The sequence below is a fragment of the Phyllostomus hastatus genome, unplaced genomic scaffold (genome assembly GCF_019186645.2).
Source record: "Phyllostomus hastatus isolate PE091 unplaced genomic scaffold, TTU_PhHast_1.1 phas_contig_283, whole genome shotgun sequence".
Lineage (NCBI taxonomy): Eukaryota > Metazoa > Chordata > Mammalia > Chiroptera > Phyllostomidae > Phyllostomus > Phyllostomus hastatus.
Window position 1 is genome coordinate 798,154 of NW_025333833.1, and position 15,455 is coordinate 813,608.

At 64.6% G+C, this 15,455-nt stretch overlaps 1 protein-coding gene across 1 annotated transcript in view; it reads right to left on the reverse strand.

The window, feature by feature from the left end:
- The window catches only part of RGS5 (regulator of G protein signaling 5), a 30,444-nt gene that overhangs the window by 5,181 nt on the left and 9,808 nt on the right, over positions 1-15,455 (reverse strand). Inside the window, exons 2-4 of the mRNA XM_045838480.1 lie at positions 11,089-11,199; positions 5,162-5,223; positions 1,396-1,562 (exon numbers count right to left, since the gene is read on the reverse strand). Coding sequence (XP_045694436.1) covers positions 1,396-1,562; positions 5,162-5,223; positions 11,089-11,199 — 340 coding nt within the window. The remainder of the gene's footprint in view (positions 1-1,395; positions 1,563-5,161; positions 5,224-11,088; positions 11,200-15,455) is intronic.

A 15,455-nucleotide genomic window follows, 5' to 3' on the forward strand; every position in this document is an offset into this window, starting at 1 on the left:
CACTTCCAGCGTCTCCGCGTTTCGTGAGGACGCCAGGGACCAAGTAAGGAACCCGAGGACAGTGTTTCCCGGGACGCAGACCAGCAGGCCCTCGCCCCGACGGGCGGCCACCAGGAGCGGAGATGGCAGCGAACCCCCGAGTCCCGCGAAGGGGAACGGAGCTGGCGGGAAATGGTCCCTCTACGTCCTCACCATCTCCTTGCGAACATCATCAACGGAGACTCGTGGAGGCAGGGAAAGGGCGGCCCGGCACCACGGCCTCAGGAATGGGGGGGGGAGCTGAGGGGCAGAGGAGGAGGCCGGAGAGGGTCCCAGGTCTCACTCTCCCCCACGGCAAGGCGGGGCCCAGGTCTCTTCGGGACCCTCACCCTCTCCACCTCGCCCGCCGGCTCCCACCACCAGCTCCGCGGCGGGGAGCGCGCCCCCTGGTGGCGGACAGGGGCATAGCTCGTCATACTAATTTGTGACCAGAGCCTAGAGAATCATGAGGGAACAGGCACACTGGGGGCCGGGGTCGCAGGGGCGTCCCTCCCACACCCCGTCTGGGGTCGGCTGCCACCCGCGGGGCTTGCTCGGACCACTCCTGGGTCGACTCCACATCCTGTGAAACACTCAAGGCCCAGAGCGGAGTATGGGGCCCGGTGAGGCCCCGGGGTGTTGCCGGGGTGAAGCCACGGGAACCCCGAGACCGGCCTCTGCCGTGGCCGCCCGGAGGTCCCCGGAGGGCCTTGCGATTCCCTTCTCACGGACAGCAGAGGGCGGATAAACCGCCCCAGAGCGTCCGTGAAACCAGCACCCATCCTGTCTGTGGTAGCCAGCCGCCGGGACCCTGGCTTGCAGGGCCCCTGGCTCTGTGCTGTCCGGGGCTAAGGGGGTTTCCGCGAGCGGGGACCCTGCCGCTCCAGCCGGAGAAGCCACGGCGGACGCCCGGGGCGGGGCGGAGGGTGGGGAGGGGTGAGGGGAAGAAGATGTTCCACGGAAAGAAAGGGGCAGGGGCGGGGCAGAGAGACGGTGCGGGGTGGGAACACTCGTTGGCAGTAATGAGTTGGCACACGGACGGACGCACCCACTGGGTGAGTCCGCCCTCCCCAGCCTGACAACCGTCCTCCGGGCCCCGTGCTCCCCCCCAGGGAGTCACGGGACTCGGAGAGACTCGCACGTCCATCCAGCCTGGACGACAAGGTGTGTGCCTCCCACCTGCTGCAGTGGGAGGCAGCGCAGCCCCCAGGTTCGGAGCAGGGTTCAAGCTCACACCGGCCTGGCCGCGCGCCCCGCCCCTGCACCCCGCAGGGGACCCGAACCCGGGCCAGAGGTGAGTCCTTTCCCGAGGGGTGGCTGCTGCCCCCGCCCCGCCCCCTCCCGGGCCACGCCCTCCCGCTGGCCCCTGGGACCGACCTCCTTGGGGGCCTCGGTCCGGATGAACTCCTCGTAAATCTTCCTCGCCTTCTCCGCTATCTTGTCCGGGGACCTGGTCTTCTTGAAGTCCTCACAGGCCATCCAGAACTCCAGGTTTTCCTCGCTGAACTCCGACTTCAGGAAACTCTGGAAGCTGGCAAGTCCGTCTAGCGAGGGGAGAGGCCGGAGGTAAAACAGATACATGTGTCTGTCTACGTATCCATCCGTCTGTCTGCCCACCCATTCCTGCGGCCTGTGGTGCCGCAGCCGAGGCCTGCTCGCTACGTGCTGACCCTCCACCGCTGACGACGGGGAACCTCACGGAGCTCCCTCCTTTGCTTCCCCTACTGACCCGAGAGGCCGGTGTGACTGACACCCTACTGCTCGGGGGAGGGCAGCGCGGTCACGTGACCTGCCCCCCCGCCCCCCGCCCAGCGGGTGGGAGGCCGAGCTGGGTCCGGACCCGAAGGCCGTCCGTCTGCAGGTGAGGGGGGCTCACCTGCAGACGGCCTCAGGGCGTGCCGGGACCGAGAGGGGGTGCCTGCTAATTTTGGATTTCGAGGAGGAGAAAAAACACACTTAAGACTTGGCTCGGGGGTGAGAGCAAGACGACTGTTGAATATTGTGCATAAATGACGTACAACCCTTTTTGTCTTTCCGCAGATGATGTCTGAGCAAGTCAGGCCCTGGGAAGGGTCGTTAGTGAGTGACATGCACGAGGTCCTTCCCGAGGGAGTGACAGACTGTGGGGTGGGGGTGGGGGGGCAGACGGGAAATGACCACAGGAAGCACACGCGCCCAACGGAGGAACCACCACGAGGAAAGCAGTCACAGAGGGATGGATAGACAGGAAGACAGGGAGAAGGGCCCTCGCCTGCTCCAGGAGGACGCGCGCGACCTTGGGTTTCGGCCCTGCAGGGTGCAGGGAGGGGCCTGGGGCCGAGGGCACACCAGAGGAGGGGCTGTGCCGCCAGTCACCCATCGGTGTTAAGCCGGAGCGAGTTCACCCCGGCTGGTGCGGCTCAGTGGGATGAGCACTGGCCTGCCAGCCAAGGGGTCGCTGGTTCGATTCCCAGTCAGGGCATATGCCTGGGTTTGGGGCCAGGTCCCCAGTAGGGGGCGTGAATGAGAGGCAACCTCACATCGATGTTTCTCTCCCTCTCTTTCTCCCTCCCTTCCTCTCTAAAAATAAATAAATAAAAACTTTAAAAAATAAAACGGGGTAAATTCAACCTGACTGTGGCCGCTCTGACCCTGTGTTCAGTGCGCTGCCGCTCATGTGACTTCTGCGTGTCATTAACAATACACACGGGTTTACACACACACGCAAGCACGCACACGGGCGACTCCGGGCCCGGCCCTCCACGCCTGAGGGTCTGCCTGCTTTCCGGCCCCACACCGTCTCTGGGAGACCGGGAATGAGTCACTGGACAAACACAGACACTGTTCTCGGAGTTAACCTCGTGGGCTTGGGGGCTCGATAAGCAGATGAATTCGTTGCCATCCATCGAGCCAGTAAACATTTATCGGACACTTTACATGTGCCAGGGCGGGGCTCTGTTTAGCCAAAAAAAAAAAAAAAAAAAGAAAAAGAAAAAAACAAGAAGAGGATCTGAAACGGGTAAGACTGAGAAAGTCCCAAACACAGAGGTGTCGGGGTTCTGCCTCTGAACACAGGATTCTCAGCGCACTGCGGGGAGGCGGGCGCTTACCCACCAGAACAACGAAAACATGTTCGTGTGGTTGGAACTCACATTGCTATCTACTCCGGGCTTGTCGGTCTTGAAGATCCCGCGAGAAATGGTTTTTAAATCCTGGTTCTCGCAAAGCATCTAACAAAATTTCACATGCCATTCTGGTGGTGAAGATGGAGAAACATGGGGTGGATGTCTTAAGTAGACTCTTTTTTTAAGAGTGAACTCTTGAACAAGTATTTACTTTCCTCAAACTGCACTTCCTGCTGTGAAATTTCCTGGATCAGAAAGACCAAGTGCCAGCTGCCAGTGAGTCCGGGATCTCCAGCTGGAGGAAATCGATTTATAAAGAGAACACAAACTAGCAAACACTAAGCACGAAGTAGCAAACACTAAGCACGAAGTAGCAAACACTAAGCATGAAGTAGCAAACACTAAGTACGAAGTAGCAAACACTAAGTACAAAGTAGCAAACACTAAGCACGAAGTAGCAAACACTAAGTACAAAGTAGCAAGTATTAAGCAGCATAACAGAGGTGCGGGCAAATGTCTCTGGAAGCTCGGAGGGAGGAAGACAGACCAGACACTCAGGGCTTGGATTAGCCTTGATAGGGCTGGGAGAACTTCCACAGAAAAAACATGAAATCAGAGCACACGCAAGAGTCACCCCATGAGTGCATAACCAAGTGGAACAACTGATCAGCATTTCTCTGTCTAAAATCAATCAATGAGATACACAAATACACAAACAGACGAACAAGCATCCACACAGAGGGCCGGAGGGCAGTTCCGTGTGGCCGCTGACCAGCCCCATCATCACTACGGAGGGTCTCCAGTGTTGGAGACTGGCACCCGACACACTACAGGAGGCCCTGGAAGTGCTAAGGATCACGGATCGGGGGAAGGTGGGTTCAGGTGTCTCGGCCTTGTCCTGGGAAGGCGTCCTCGCCGACAGTGATGTCGCATCTCGGACGAAGCTACGGCATGCGTGCTGCCAGAAGCGGGAACCGGGGCTGGGGACATTACGACCCGGGTCAGGCCACGAAGGCAGTGACCACACTCGCCGCCCGGGGGCCCCGGTCCCGTGGTGATCCCACGCCGTCTCAGCCCCCACTGACCCGCCACGAGGCCCAGCCCGAAGGGGCAGGGTCGCTGTCACACACGGAGATGCCGGCCTGCGGAGGTCGCGGCTCATCTGAGAGATACCGGCCAACTCTTTTCTCAAACATCGTTACGTGTGTCGGTGCACGGGTTCAAGGTCGTGGCTGGCTGAGCGTTAGGCCATAACGTGGAAGCCGTCAGCTTGCTTATCGCACGTATTTTGTGAGGGTGTGCAGTTTCCTATAGTAAACTTTATCTGGGAGATACCACAGACTCTGAAGTCAGTGTTGCTGTGGCGGTTTTTTCGTGAACTTCAAAGTCAGTGTCGTGGGTTTTTTTTTTTTCTCATGTACTGTTGAACATGGCTGGAAAGATATATCAACTCGATAATCCAAGAGATGCTGGAGAACCTGAGCGCTACTCAAGCCGCCTATCAAAGCAGTTTTGCGAGTGCCGTGAGCAGTGTCCGTGCCGGGAGCGCGGCCACACTGTGTGCGGAGCTGATGCAGACGCCCGCAGGGCCAGTCGCTGAGGGTTCTGACTGATTCACGCTGAAGACCTGGTTTGGTTGTATTTTTTAGCTACACCCACGTTTCCGTTATTTGAAAAGAAAAAAAAATTATTCTTTACGTTTTTACCTTTGTTTGTTGACTGACTTCTAGACTACAGCTGAAACTAAATGGAAGTTGTGTATTTTATGACACAGATATAATAAATGCAAATTTGCAGCGTTTTAAAACTTTTTCTCGCATCTCAGCACCTACCAGTAAGGAACGCATCTCTCAGATGCACGCGCCCTCTGCAGTCATTTTTGGGGGCGCGCGGGTCAGGACACAGGTGCCCCTGCGGCGGGGGCGGGGGCGTGGCCTGTGTACTGAGTCCTCGCGCCCCCGCCCCCTCGCACCGTCCCTTGCGGGGGTCCCGTTGGAAAATCTCAGAAACGCGAACGTCGTAGGAACGGTCGGACTTACAGTTGTTCTGCAGCAGCTTGTCCAGGGAGTCGCGCCACTGGAGAGCCTCCCCCGACGAAGGCCTACGGCGGGGCGGGGACAGGACGGGACGCCGTCAGAGGGAGGCAAACCCGGGCGCCCACCACACCGTGCGCGCGCGGACCCGCCTCCGCCGGGAGCGGCACAGCGGGGACCCGCCCCCCGCACAGGGGCCCGCCCCCAGCACCAGGGGGTCGTCGACGGAGGAGCTGGCTTTGCTCTGGGACGTCCGCTCTACATTTTGACCTCTTTCCGGACAGCGTGGTTTGGGGGGCCCCTTTAGAGGTGCAGTCTATTTGCCTGAAAGCTGCGTGTGACCTTCTTGTAGACACCGTGCGGGTGGCTCCAATTGTGTTTTTTTTCCCCTAAATGGGAGTGGGTGAAATCAGGGCGCACCCCGGGGTGGGGCCCACCCCGGGCGGAGTCGGCCGAGGGCACCGACGCCACGCCCGCGCCCCACCGCGTCTCCAGCCGAGGCCGCTGGAGGTCGGCCCGTGTGTTGGGGGCGAGTCTTCATTCTCAAACCTCTGACTGCATCCCCCCCCCCCCGCCCCCCGTAGGACCAGCTGGCGACGTCTAACAGATCCTCCGCGTCCTCGGGCGCGAGGCGGCTCTCCGTGCACAGCGGGGGCGGGGGGGGGGGTCGTGCGCCAAGGGTCCAGCCTGGACTCGGAGCGGGGGTGGGGTGGGGGGGTGGGAGCCGCCCGCCGAGGCCCCTGCGCCGGGTTCGTTGGAACACCCACAGGCGCAGCGCCCTGCGGTCCCCCGGCTACCGCCCGTTCTCTCGGCCCCGCAGGCCGGGCGGGTCGCGCAGGGCTGTCGGGGAGGGCGGCTGGCCGAGCCCGCAGGACTCGCCTGCTCGCGCTGGGACGGGACTTCCTCGTCGGCACGTCCCCACGGTCCGGCGCGGCCTTCGTGGGGAGGGCCAGGCCGGCAGAGGCGGTTCTCCTAATCGGACTTTCCTGCTTCTGGGCTTTCTAAACCACGGTATCTCGGGGCTTCAGTTGTGCAGATGGGAAGCAGAGGCTGAGGAGGCCCCAGGCTCCTCCGGTCCCGCCTGCGTTTCCGTAGGTGCTGGCGGGGGGTGGGGGGGGGTCCCTGGTGTTCTGGGCGCAAGTGTCGGAGTAACTCGTCCGGCCTCTGCCTCGCGGCGGGACACGCACAGATCAGGAGACCCCATCCTGCGACTAACGTCTCACCAAGCGTTAGGGTCACTGTTTGAAGGTCGCACACGCCAGACACGCGGGTGACCCTCTGGGCGAAATGCCATGAGGGGCCTCTTCCTGTTTCCTGGCCGGAGCTCAGGGGTCCCCGGGCAGCACCGCAGCCCTTGTCCCTGGAAACTCAGTCCCAGGAACGGACGCCCTCCCCGCCCGGCGCAGGCCGCGCGGGAGGGAGGGAGCAGGTGCAGAGGGGTTACCAGTGTGTCCCTTCATTTTCTGCCCCATTTTATCGCCGCCCAGAGACGGGCCTGGCTCCCTGGGGCCCCACTCCTGGGGCCCGGCTCCTCTGTGTTGCCCCCCCCCCCGCCCCCCCAGAACTCGCCCTGGTCCACGCTCTTTCACGCCTACGTCCCTGGCGCCGGCCTCGGGGACCCTCACGTCCTCAGGGCCCGGGCTCGGTCCTCTGCGTGTGGCAGAGGCCGCCGAGTCCCTGCTGGTGGCCGGCAGACACCGCAGGACGCGAAATCTCCGGGCGAGAGACACAGGCCCGCGACCCGCCCGGAACCTCTGATTCTGTGAGCTCTCGTGAAGGCGCCGTCCCCGTCCTTCCCCGTGCCGGCCGCCGTCGGCTCAGGGACACGGAATGCCGCCAACGGCCGCGCCCGCCCTGAACTTGTCCCCGGGGCCGATTTGTCCCCGAGCCCCTGGGAGAACCGGACCAACGCCCACTGTCGGCGGGACGTCGCAGCCGAGACCCGGTCCCTGCAAAGGAGGCGAGTGCGGCCCCTGGGGGGGCCGAGGAGTCCAAACTGACCCGGGAACACAGTCGAGCGAGACGCGGCCGGCCGGCCGGCCGGCAGCACGAGGCCGGCGTCTGAGGAGCGGCCTGCCCCGGCCCCCGGGTCTGCCGGCCCTCCCTACGTCTGACCCCTCAGGAGCCGGGCAGGCGCCGCGCTGAGTGGCCGCTGAGTGCCCCGGCCCGCAGGCGGTGGCTGACCGCGCAGCTGGGCCCGCAGCCTGTGTGGGCGTGGCGTGGGGTGGGGGGGCTGGCTCCGGCGGAATAAACCTCACAGAGGCCATCGGCTGGCTGGGCGCTGCAGGACACCCGGGCGCAAACGCTGCCTGGCCCAGGAGGTGACAGCCTCTCCCTTCACTGCACCTTTCCCGCAGCGCAGGGCGCTCAGCCTGAAGGTGCGGCCTGTCCGTCACGGAGAGCCCCTCCCCCTCCGTGCTGTGGCACCTCCCCGCAGCCTGTCCGTCACAGATAGCTCCCTCCCCACTCCATGCTGTGGCACCTCCCCGCAGCCTGTCCGTCACAGATAGCCCCTCCCCCTCCATGCTGTGGCACCTCCCCACAGCCTGTCCATCACAGTTAGCCCCTCCCCCTCCATGCTGTGGCACCTCCCCACAGCCTGTCCGTCATGGAGAGCCCCTCCCCCTCCGTGCTGTGGCACCTCCCCGCAGCCTGTCCGTCACAGTTAGCCCCTCCCCCTCCGTGCTGTGGCACCTCCCCGCAGCCTGTCCATCACAGTTAGCCCCTCCCCCTCCCATGCTGTGGCACCTCCCCGCAGCCTGTCCATCACAGTTAGCCCCTCCCCCTCCATGCTGTGGCACCTCCCCGCAGCCTGTCCATCACAGTTAGCCCCTCCCCCTCCATGCTGTGGCACCTCCCCGCAGCCTGTCCGTCACAGTTAGCCCCTCCCCCTCCGTGCTGTGGCACCTCCCCGCAGCCTGTCCGTCACAGTTAGCCCCTCCCCCTCCATGCTGTGGCACCTCCCCGCAGCCAGCCTGCGGGAAGGTTCCGTTCGCCCACAGTGAGCCTGGGTGCCGACAGCCGGGAGCAGCCCCCGACTCAGACGTGAACGCGCTCAGCCCCTGAGCCGTCCCCACTCTGACACCGAGTGGCTGTGGCCGTGGGAACGCGTGCCAGCCTCTCTGAGCACCAGGGTCTCTGTCCTCCTTAAACAGCTGCCCCGTCCCCGCATCTACCTGACGCTTCCGGTGCCCGCCCCACCCGCCCTCGCTCGTGGCCCGGGAAACGAAATCCCAGCCCCTCGCCGGCACGTGCGGGTGTCCGCCCTGTCCCTGCGTCCCTCCTCCCCACAGAGAGAGGGGTCTCAAGTCCACGGGCACAGAGCCCCTACCCCGAGGCCTACAGGGACCGGGTGCGGGGGGGAGGGGACACAGACACAGACAGACACCTGCCACTTCCTGGGCTCCGTCTGGGGCCCAGACGCCTCTCCCCTCACGGCGCTGCTGGCCGTGCGGCCGTCGGTCACAGGGCTGGCGGAAACGCTTCCGAACCACCCTGCCCGGGACCGGTCACGCGTGGGGTCACTGTGCAGCTGCTGAGGGGTAAGGCGAGGATGAACAGGGGAGCCCCAGTCAGTGACGTGGCGGGGAGACCACGGAGTAAAGTGCAGGGGGGCACGTCTCTGCCGGCTGCCCAGCAGGTCGCCGTGGGGGCGACAGGCCTCGGAGACCGTGCCTGCGAGCTAGAGCCGGGCGGCTCACTGGTCTGTGTGTTGTGTGTCACGGGCCGTGCCCAGGGGACCGGGGGACAGCTATGGAGGAAGACAGGCTGAGGCGGCTGGCACAGGCTGGGGACCAGCGAGGGTGAGGCCTGCGAGGGGGCTGCCCGGCTCGGTGCTGGGGCTCGGGGAGCCGTCTGGGCAGGTGCGGGAGCAGGCCCTCGGCGTGCAGAGGTGTCCGGCGGGAGAGGGCAGGGCCAGGCGGGGAGGGCGAGGGGCCGGGGCAGCGTGGATGCGGGTACCGGCCTGTGCCCCTGGGGCAGGGGCAGAGGGACCACCTCCCCCCGAGTTCTGACCCAGGCGGGGAGGCCGGCTTGGGCGCTGGGGCCGAAGGCAACAATGATCTATTCTTGTCATGGTTCTATTTTTTCCCCAACAAGAAGAATAAAAATATATTAAAAAAAATTGAAAATGTTTGTTTTTTTAAAAAGAGTGGCTTCTTTTTTGGAAAGATAAAAGGGGTTAAAATCACCTCCTGTCTGGAGAGGGTTTCTTGCGTCCTCTGACGCTCATGCTCATGAATAGGAAACAGCACAGAGAAACTTTGAAGTGAGAGAGGGGTGGGGAGACCGCCAGGCTGACCGGACCGCCGTCCCGGCTGGTCAGCCTGAGGGTCAGCCTGAGACGCTGGGGAACCGGCCGAGCGGCAGGCGGGGGTGGGGGCGGCCCGGGGGCCAGGGGTGCGTGGGAACGCTCCGTCCGTGGAGAATGCAGTCTCCAGGGGCATGATGAGTTTTCCAGAACAACTCCAGCCCCTGCAGGAAGATGGGTCGGAAGGCAAGGGAACCGTCCAGTAATGGCCGCAGGTTTCCTCCCAAACTGCTTCGCCCTGAACCCCTGCAGCCCCAAGAGTCCGGGTGTCCGTGAGGGGCCCCCGGAGCAGAGGTGCCTAGCGGGGAGCCCGCTCCCGGGCTCGCGGGTGACGGGACGTCCAGTGGACCGGCCAGCGCCACCACTGACCTCCAGACAGACTCTCTGACCCACTGCCACTCCAAAACGGGGTCCTCTCCTCCTGGCACCCGCACCCCACCGGGACGAGCGCCCCCTTTCTGAGGGCAGGAGATGCAGTGATGCCTGCCTTCTGGCGGGGGGGGGGGGCTTTGGAGCAGCACCAACAGGGGGTGGGAACCCCGCCCCCCCCACTGGGGGAACGGAAGAAGGATGGACGAAGAGGGACCCGGCCGGCTCCCAGCCAGGCCACTCTGTCAAGCCCAAGGTCATCCGTGCGGACACAACATGGGCCACTTTGTACAAACGGTCACATCTAAAAAGAGGTGGAGGTTAAAGGGGTTCCCCTATTCCTGCCACCCTCCTCGGCCGCCTCGGAGCTCCTGGGCGGGGAGGGACGCACTGTGGACACCTGCGGCTTCTCTCCTCCCACCGTCCCCCGGGCTCCCGGGAGACTGAGTGTCACCGTCCCGGCAGGGACGGGCTGTGCCGGGTCAGGGGTGTGGCTGCTGGAGCCGCGGTCCTGAGTCAGGTGGGGCCGGGGCAGACAGGGGCCACGTTCCCTGCCTCCCAGCCCCGTGTTTAGAACCGCGGTTCCCACAAACGGACGGGGTGTGTGCGGGGAGCTGGGGGGTGCGTGCGGGGAGCTGAGGGTGAGGCGCAGCCGCAGGGGCCCCGTGGTGGTGGTGGTGGGGGTTCTGATGCAGGAACTGGGGGGGAATCGCCCGACGACGTGCACTGAACTGAAACAGCGGGTCCGGGGCTCACACCTCCTCTGCCCCCCTGTGGGCCCAGGAGATGCCACAGCTCAGGGAAGACACCGAGGGGTTAAATGGTCAGCCTTGACCTGGGCGTCTTCCTCAAGGGGGGTTCCCCCTGGCACGTCCCTGCTGGGGAGGGAGGCTCGGAGACCCCCAGCAGGTGCGCACTAGTGGTCTGCTTTCCGTGGGTCCCAAGTGGTCACCTGACCCCAGAGCAGCAAGCGACCAGGGGACGAGGTGGCGGGTGCCACGTTTTAAGGTTTGGTCGGTCTCTCCAACGAGGTCCCGGGGTGGGAGGCTCCCCTTTACTTTCCAGCATCCTGCCTACGTGCAGAGCTGCGCCCCAGACCCAGAGTGGACAGAGATGCCCAGGCAGCAGCAGCCTGGGGAGGCCCCCGAGCTCAGTGGGCAGCCCGAGGGGTCTTGAGGGCGGGGGGCTGAGCGCCGAGCCCCCCACCCCACCACGCTCCGGGGACCCAGGGGGGTGACCCACGCCCACGACTCACTTCTGGGCCTTGGCTGGCTTGGCTGGCTTCTCGTTGTACGGGATGACCAGGTCGATGGCCGAGTCCGGCTTCTGCAGGAGTGTCCCCAACTTGGTCTTGATCTCCTTGGCCCTGAAGGACGAGACAGAGGGAGGGGACAAGGGACCCGTGAGCACCCGGGCGCCCCTGCAGGAGGCGGGGTGCTCGGGTCCCGGGAGTCAGCGTCACCGAGGCCGTGCCGTGTCCTTGGTTAACATGCGTCGTCACGCCTGCACCTGAGTTCATACGTGTCACTCCGCACACGGCAGGGGCGGTGGCGCCCCTCCCGTCTTACTGGTGGGGACAGGAATGGCGGGGAGTTGAAGTCTCTGGAGGCCCCAGCCCCGGCCCCGAGGGGTGAGGGTGGGCCGGGCTGTCCGAGCCGGGGGTCCGCAGACGGCCCCCCGTCGCACTGCCCTCGGGGCTTCTGCGGGCTCTGGCCGCCGCCCCATGTCAGCGAGACGCCCAACACGTGAAAGGAATGACCCCTCCCACTGCCTGGCCTCCGTCCCGACGTCCGGGAAACGGCCACGTCCCGCCGTGGACTCGCCTCCCCAGCCTGGCCATGGCCCCACCACGGCCCCGTGTGGGACCTGCTGCCCGCGCTCGGGGTCCGATCGTCCCAGCCCCCCGCCCGCTGTCCCGGAGTGGCCGCTGCGGCGCCTTCCGGGCCGCGAGCCCTCCCCGGGCGAGCCTCTGTGTGTTACACTCCTCGCTGCCTCCCACGCGTCAGAGGGTCCGCGTGGTCGGGGCCCCGGGCACGGCTCCATCAGGGGTGCGACGCCCAGTTTCACGACCACCCTGCTGAGTTGTCTGTCACCACGCGTCTGAACTCAAAAGGAGACCCACCAAGTCTTTTTTTTTTTTTAAGATTTTATGTATTTACTCTTAGAGGGGACTGGAGAGAGAAAGAGAGGGAGAGAAACATCCATGTGTGGTTGCCTCTCGTGCGCCCCCTACTGGGGACCTGGCCCGCAACCCAGGCACGTGCCCTGACTGGGAATTGAACCGGCGACCCTTTGGTTCACAGGCCGGCGCCCAGCCCACTGAGCCACACCAGCTGGGGCGAAACCCAGCAAATCTTACACATGAATCCACAAGACACGCCGTGGTAGATGGGCGGAGCCAAAAAGCCGCCCGTCCCTGTCACCTGGACACTTCACGCAGACCTTTACCATGGAGTCCACCAAGCGGCATGATGGTTACTGATGTGTGTGTCTGTTTTCCGGGCCGCAGTGAGAACAGCCCGCAGTGGGAAACTGAGTCTTAAATACCTCTGACCCCCGAGTACAGCCCAGCGCTTAGCGACACAGTCCACACGCAAAAATATCTGCCGCAGAGAACTAAAAATATCCTGGTTGTGCCGCTCACAAATCCCCTCACATCCATCTCCTGGGCAAGGCGGGTCCCAAGCAAAGCCCTGGAGGTCTGTGGGGGTGCTGGGGGGGGGACGCACGCTGCGGCCAGAGCGGCTCCGGGGCCGGGGACACCCCATCACCGGTCGGTCCGCAGGGGACGGCGGAGGGACGGCCCCAGGAAGAAAGATGCGTGAGAGCAGCCATCGTGCAGGGAGGGGGAGGGAGGTGAGAGAAGCCGCGTGTAACTCACAAAACGCCGTGGCACCCAGTCACGCCGAGGCACCCAGTCACGCCGTGGCACCCAGTCACGCCGGGGCTTCCCGCGGCGTCGCGAACTGTGACTTGCCCACCGCCTTCTCCTTCCCGGGTCCTGTGCACCCGACCCCCCCCCCCCCCGGGGGACGACGCTCTCTGCGGCTGAGGCCAACGGGGGGCCTGGGACAGCGGCCCCCGCGTCGGGGCCGAAGCTGGGACGGAGGCGGAACCAGAGGGCCGGGAGGCTCTGAGCCCGGGCTCTGCACGTTTCCCGAGTTGCCCACCCCCCAGTTGACCCTCTGCCGTTGGGACTGAGGAGCGGCCCCCCGAGCAGAAGTCCCAGATGATCAGTCACGCGTGTGAGCCACGCAGTGCCGGCGGACACACGGACACACGACAGCTTCCTTGGAGTCGGTCCCGGGTGTGCGGTCACCCTCCATCATCCGCACTCGGTGCCGCTCCTCCGCGGCGTCCGTCACCGAATCAAAGCCTCCCCCCCCCCCCGAGTCCCACAGGGCACTGAGAACCACACCCGCCACCGCCCGTGGTGTCCCTCTGGAGACACGAGTCCCCGGTTGTGTGTCTGTCCCCCTGCGGTGGGGCAGGCGGGCGGTAGTTGTGGCCGCCTGCCGGGCTCCTGTGCAGGGACACGGCGGGAAGCGCCGGCCCGTCCCCTGGGCCGGGTCCCGGCCCCTGCCCCCTGGAGGAAGTCCCCTCGCCCCTCCTGTGCCTGTGCCCACCCCCCGTCCCCACACACACGCGCGCACACACACACACACACACACACGCACACGGGCCGTGCACCGTCTCCACGCTCAGCCCGGACCGGGAGCGCACTCTCTGCTCTTCAAGGAAAGATTCTCCACCGAACACGCTCGGGGCTTGGCCCTCAGTGCGGTTGGCTTCTAGGTTTTCACCTGCTGTTCCCTCCGTCTGTCCCGTTCCTGTCTCCCGTGCCTCTCGGGCTCCGTCTGAGCCGTTCGCTTTCGCCAGAGGCAGGCAAGCGGGCGAGTGCCCTGCAGCTCCACTGACCGCCTCCGGGATCCCGCTCACGTCTGGCCACCGCACGGCACCCACGAGCATGCACGGGGGTGGTCCTCGCCTTCAGGGAGCTCACAGTCGGCTGGGGCCTGCAGCTCAGTCTCTAGAAGCTTCCGAGGAGTGGAGGCCCGCAGGGCAGCGGAGCATGGGTGGTGGGACCCCCTGCCCACGGGGCGAGTCCCAGGGCCTGCCGGGGGAGGGGAGGCTGCAGCAGCTGGTGGGCACGAAGGGACACGCCTGCCAGGCTGGAGAGGGGTCTCGCCCGCGGTCGGGAGGGACGCAGGAGAGACCCCGCGGCGCCCCCTCCTGGTGGAGGCGCGGGGACGGGGACCCCGTGCAGTGCCAGCCCCCAGCAGTTCTGGCTCCGAACACAGAAGGGCAGAGGCCAGCACGGTGGGCTTCAAAGACGCCCCCGCTGGGGACGGGCGGCGTCCTGTCCTGCCGACTCCACCTGTCCCAGCGCTTCCCACGGCTCACTGCCCGGGTGCCGGGCCCCGGGACAGCGATGTCCGTACGTGGTGGCTGTGCGACGAGACGTCCACGCAACCCTTTTGGGACCAGAATGGATCAGACCCCAGAGCAGCTGCACCGTGTCTCTGCTCACGGGGGACTTTGGGGGGTGCCTAGAAACCCACCGGCTCTGGGGGCGTCGCCGGTGGAGTTGGAGCCCCCGCCCCAGAGCCCACCCAGACTCCGAGGTGCCCGGGCGAGGGACAGAAACGCCGTCCTTGGAGAGCACCCTCCCGGGGCTCACCTCCGGGCTCTGCACAGGCTCAGACCTCGACGTTAAAACATAGACTATGCTTCTCTCTCTCCCACCCTCCCTTCTCCTTTCTAAAAACAAATAAAATCTTTAAAAAGAAAAGAGACATAGTTAGACTATGTACGTCACGATGTCCGCTGGTTTAATCAGGAGTTTGCGAGAACACAGAGAAGGAATGTCATTACTGCATCTCACGGAGCGGTGGAGGTTTAACAGCCACAAAGCTGGCAAATGCGGGAGCGGACGGCACTTGGAATATTTTCTTTTGGTAGGGACCGAGTGTTTCTACCTTTGCCCCGCCGCTGACGGGTTCCCGAGACCCCCCCCCCCCGTTTCCTTCCCCCCCCCGGCAGCCAGGCCGAGACAAACGCCGGAGAAAAACCCACCAAATGGGAGATGAAACCAATGAGGGCTCGAAACCGCCGCCCTACTCTCCCCTTCAGAACGCACAGGGCTGCGTCTGACAGACTCCACGTTCGGGCAGCTCCGCCCGCGGAGGACGCTCCCAGCGTGTTTTCGGTTCAGCTCAGCCTCGGCGGCCGCGACTCAGTTGGCGTCTCTCCCGGCCGCGCCGCGGCAACGCCGGTGAGCGGGCGGCGGTTTCCGTCTCCTCCTACGTGGCCCCCTTCCCTCCCACCTTCTGGGTGAAGCTTTAATTAAAAGTTTGGAGGACGCCAATGCTCTCTCTCGATGGCTCACGTCAGTGCGTTCAGCCTGCAGACGGTTTGACTGATCTCAGGACGGCGCAGCTGTGAATGTGTGCCCTGCGTGCGGCCGCCGGCTGGGAAACCCACCCTTGACGGGTCCCGGGCCGCCGGGCTCCTTGCTGCCCGTGGGTGGCCCGAGAGTGGACGTCACTGCCTCACCGTGCCCCGTGCGGAAGGCCTTCCAGGTCAGCGAGGACAGGAACATCGCCGACTTGTTAAAAATAA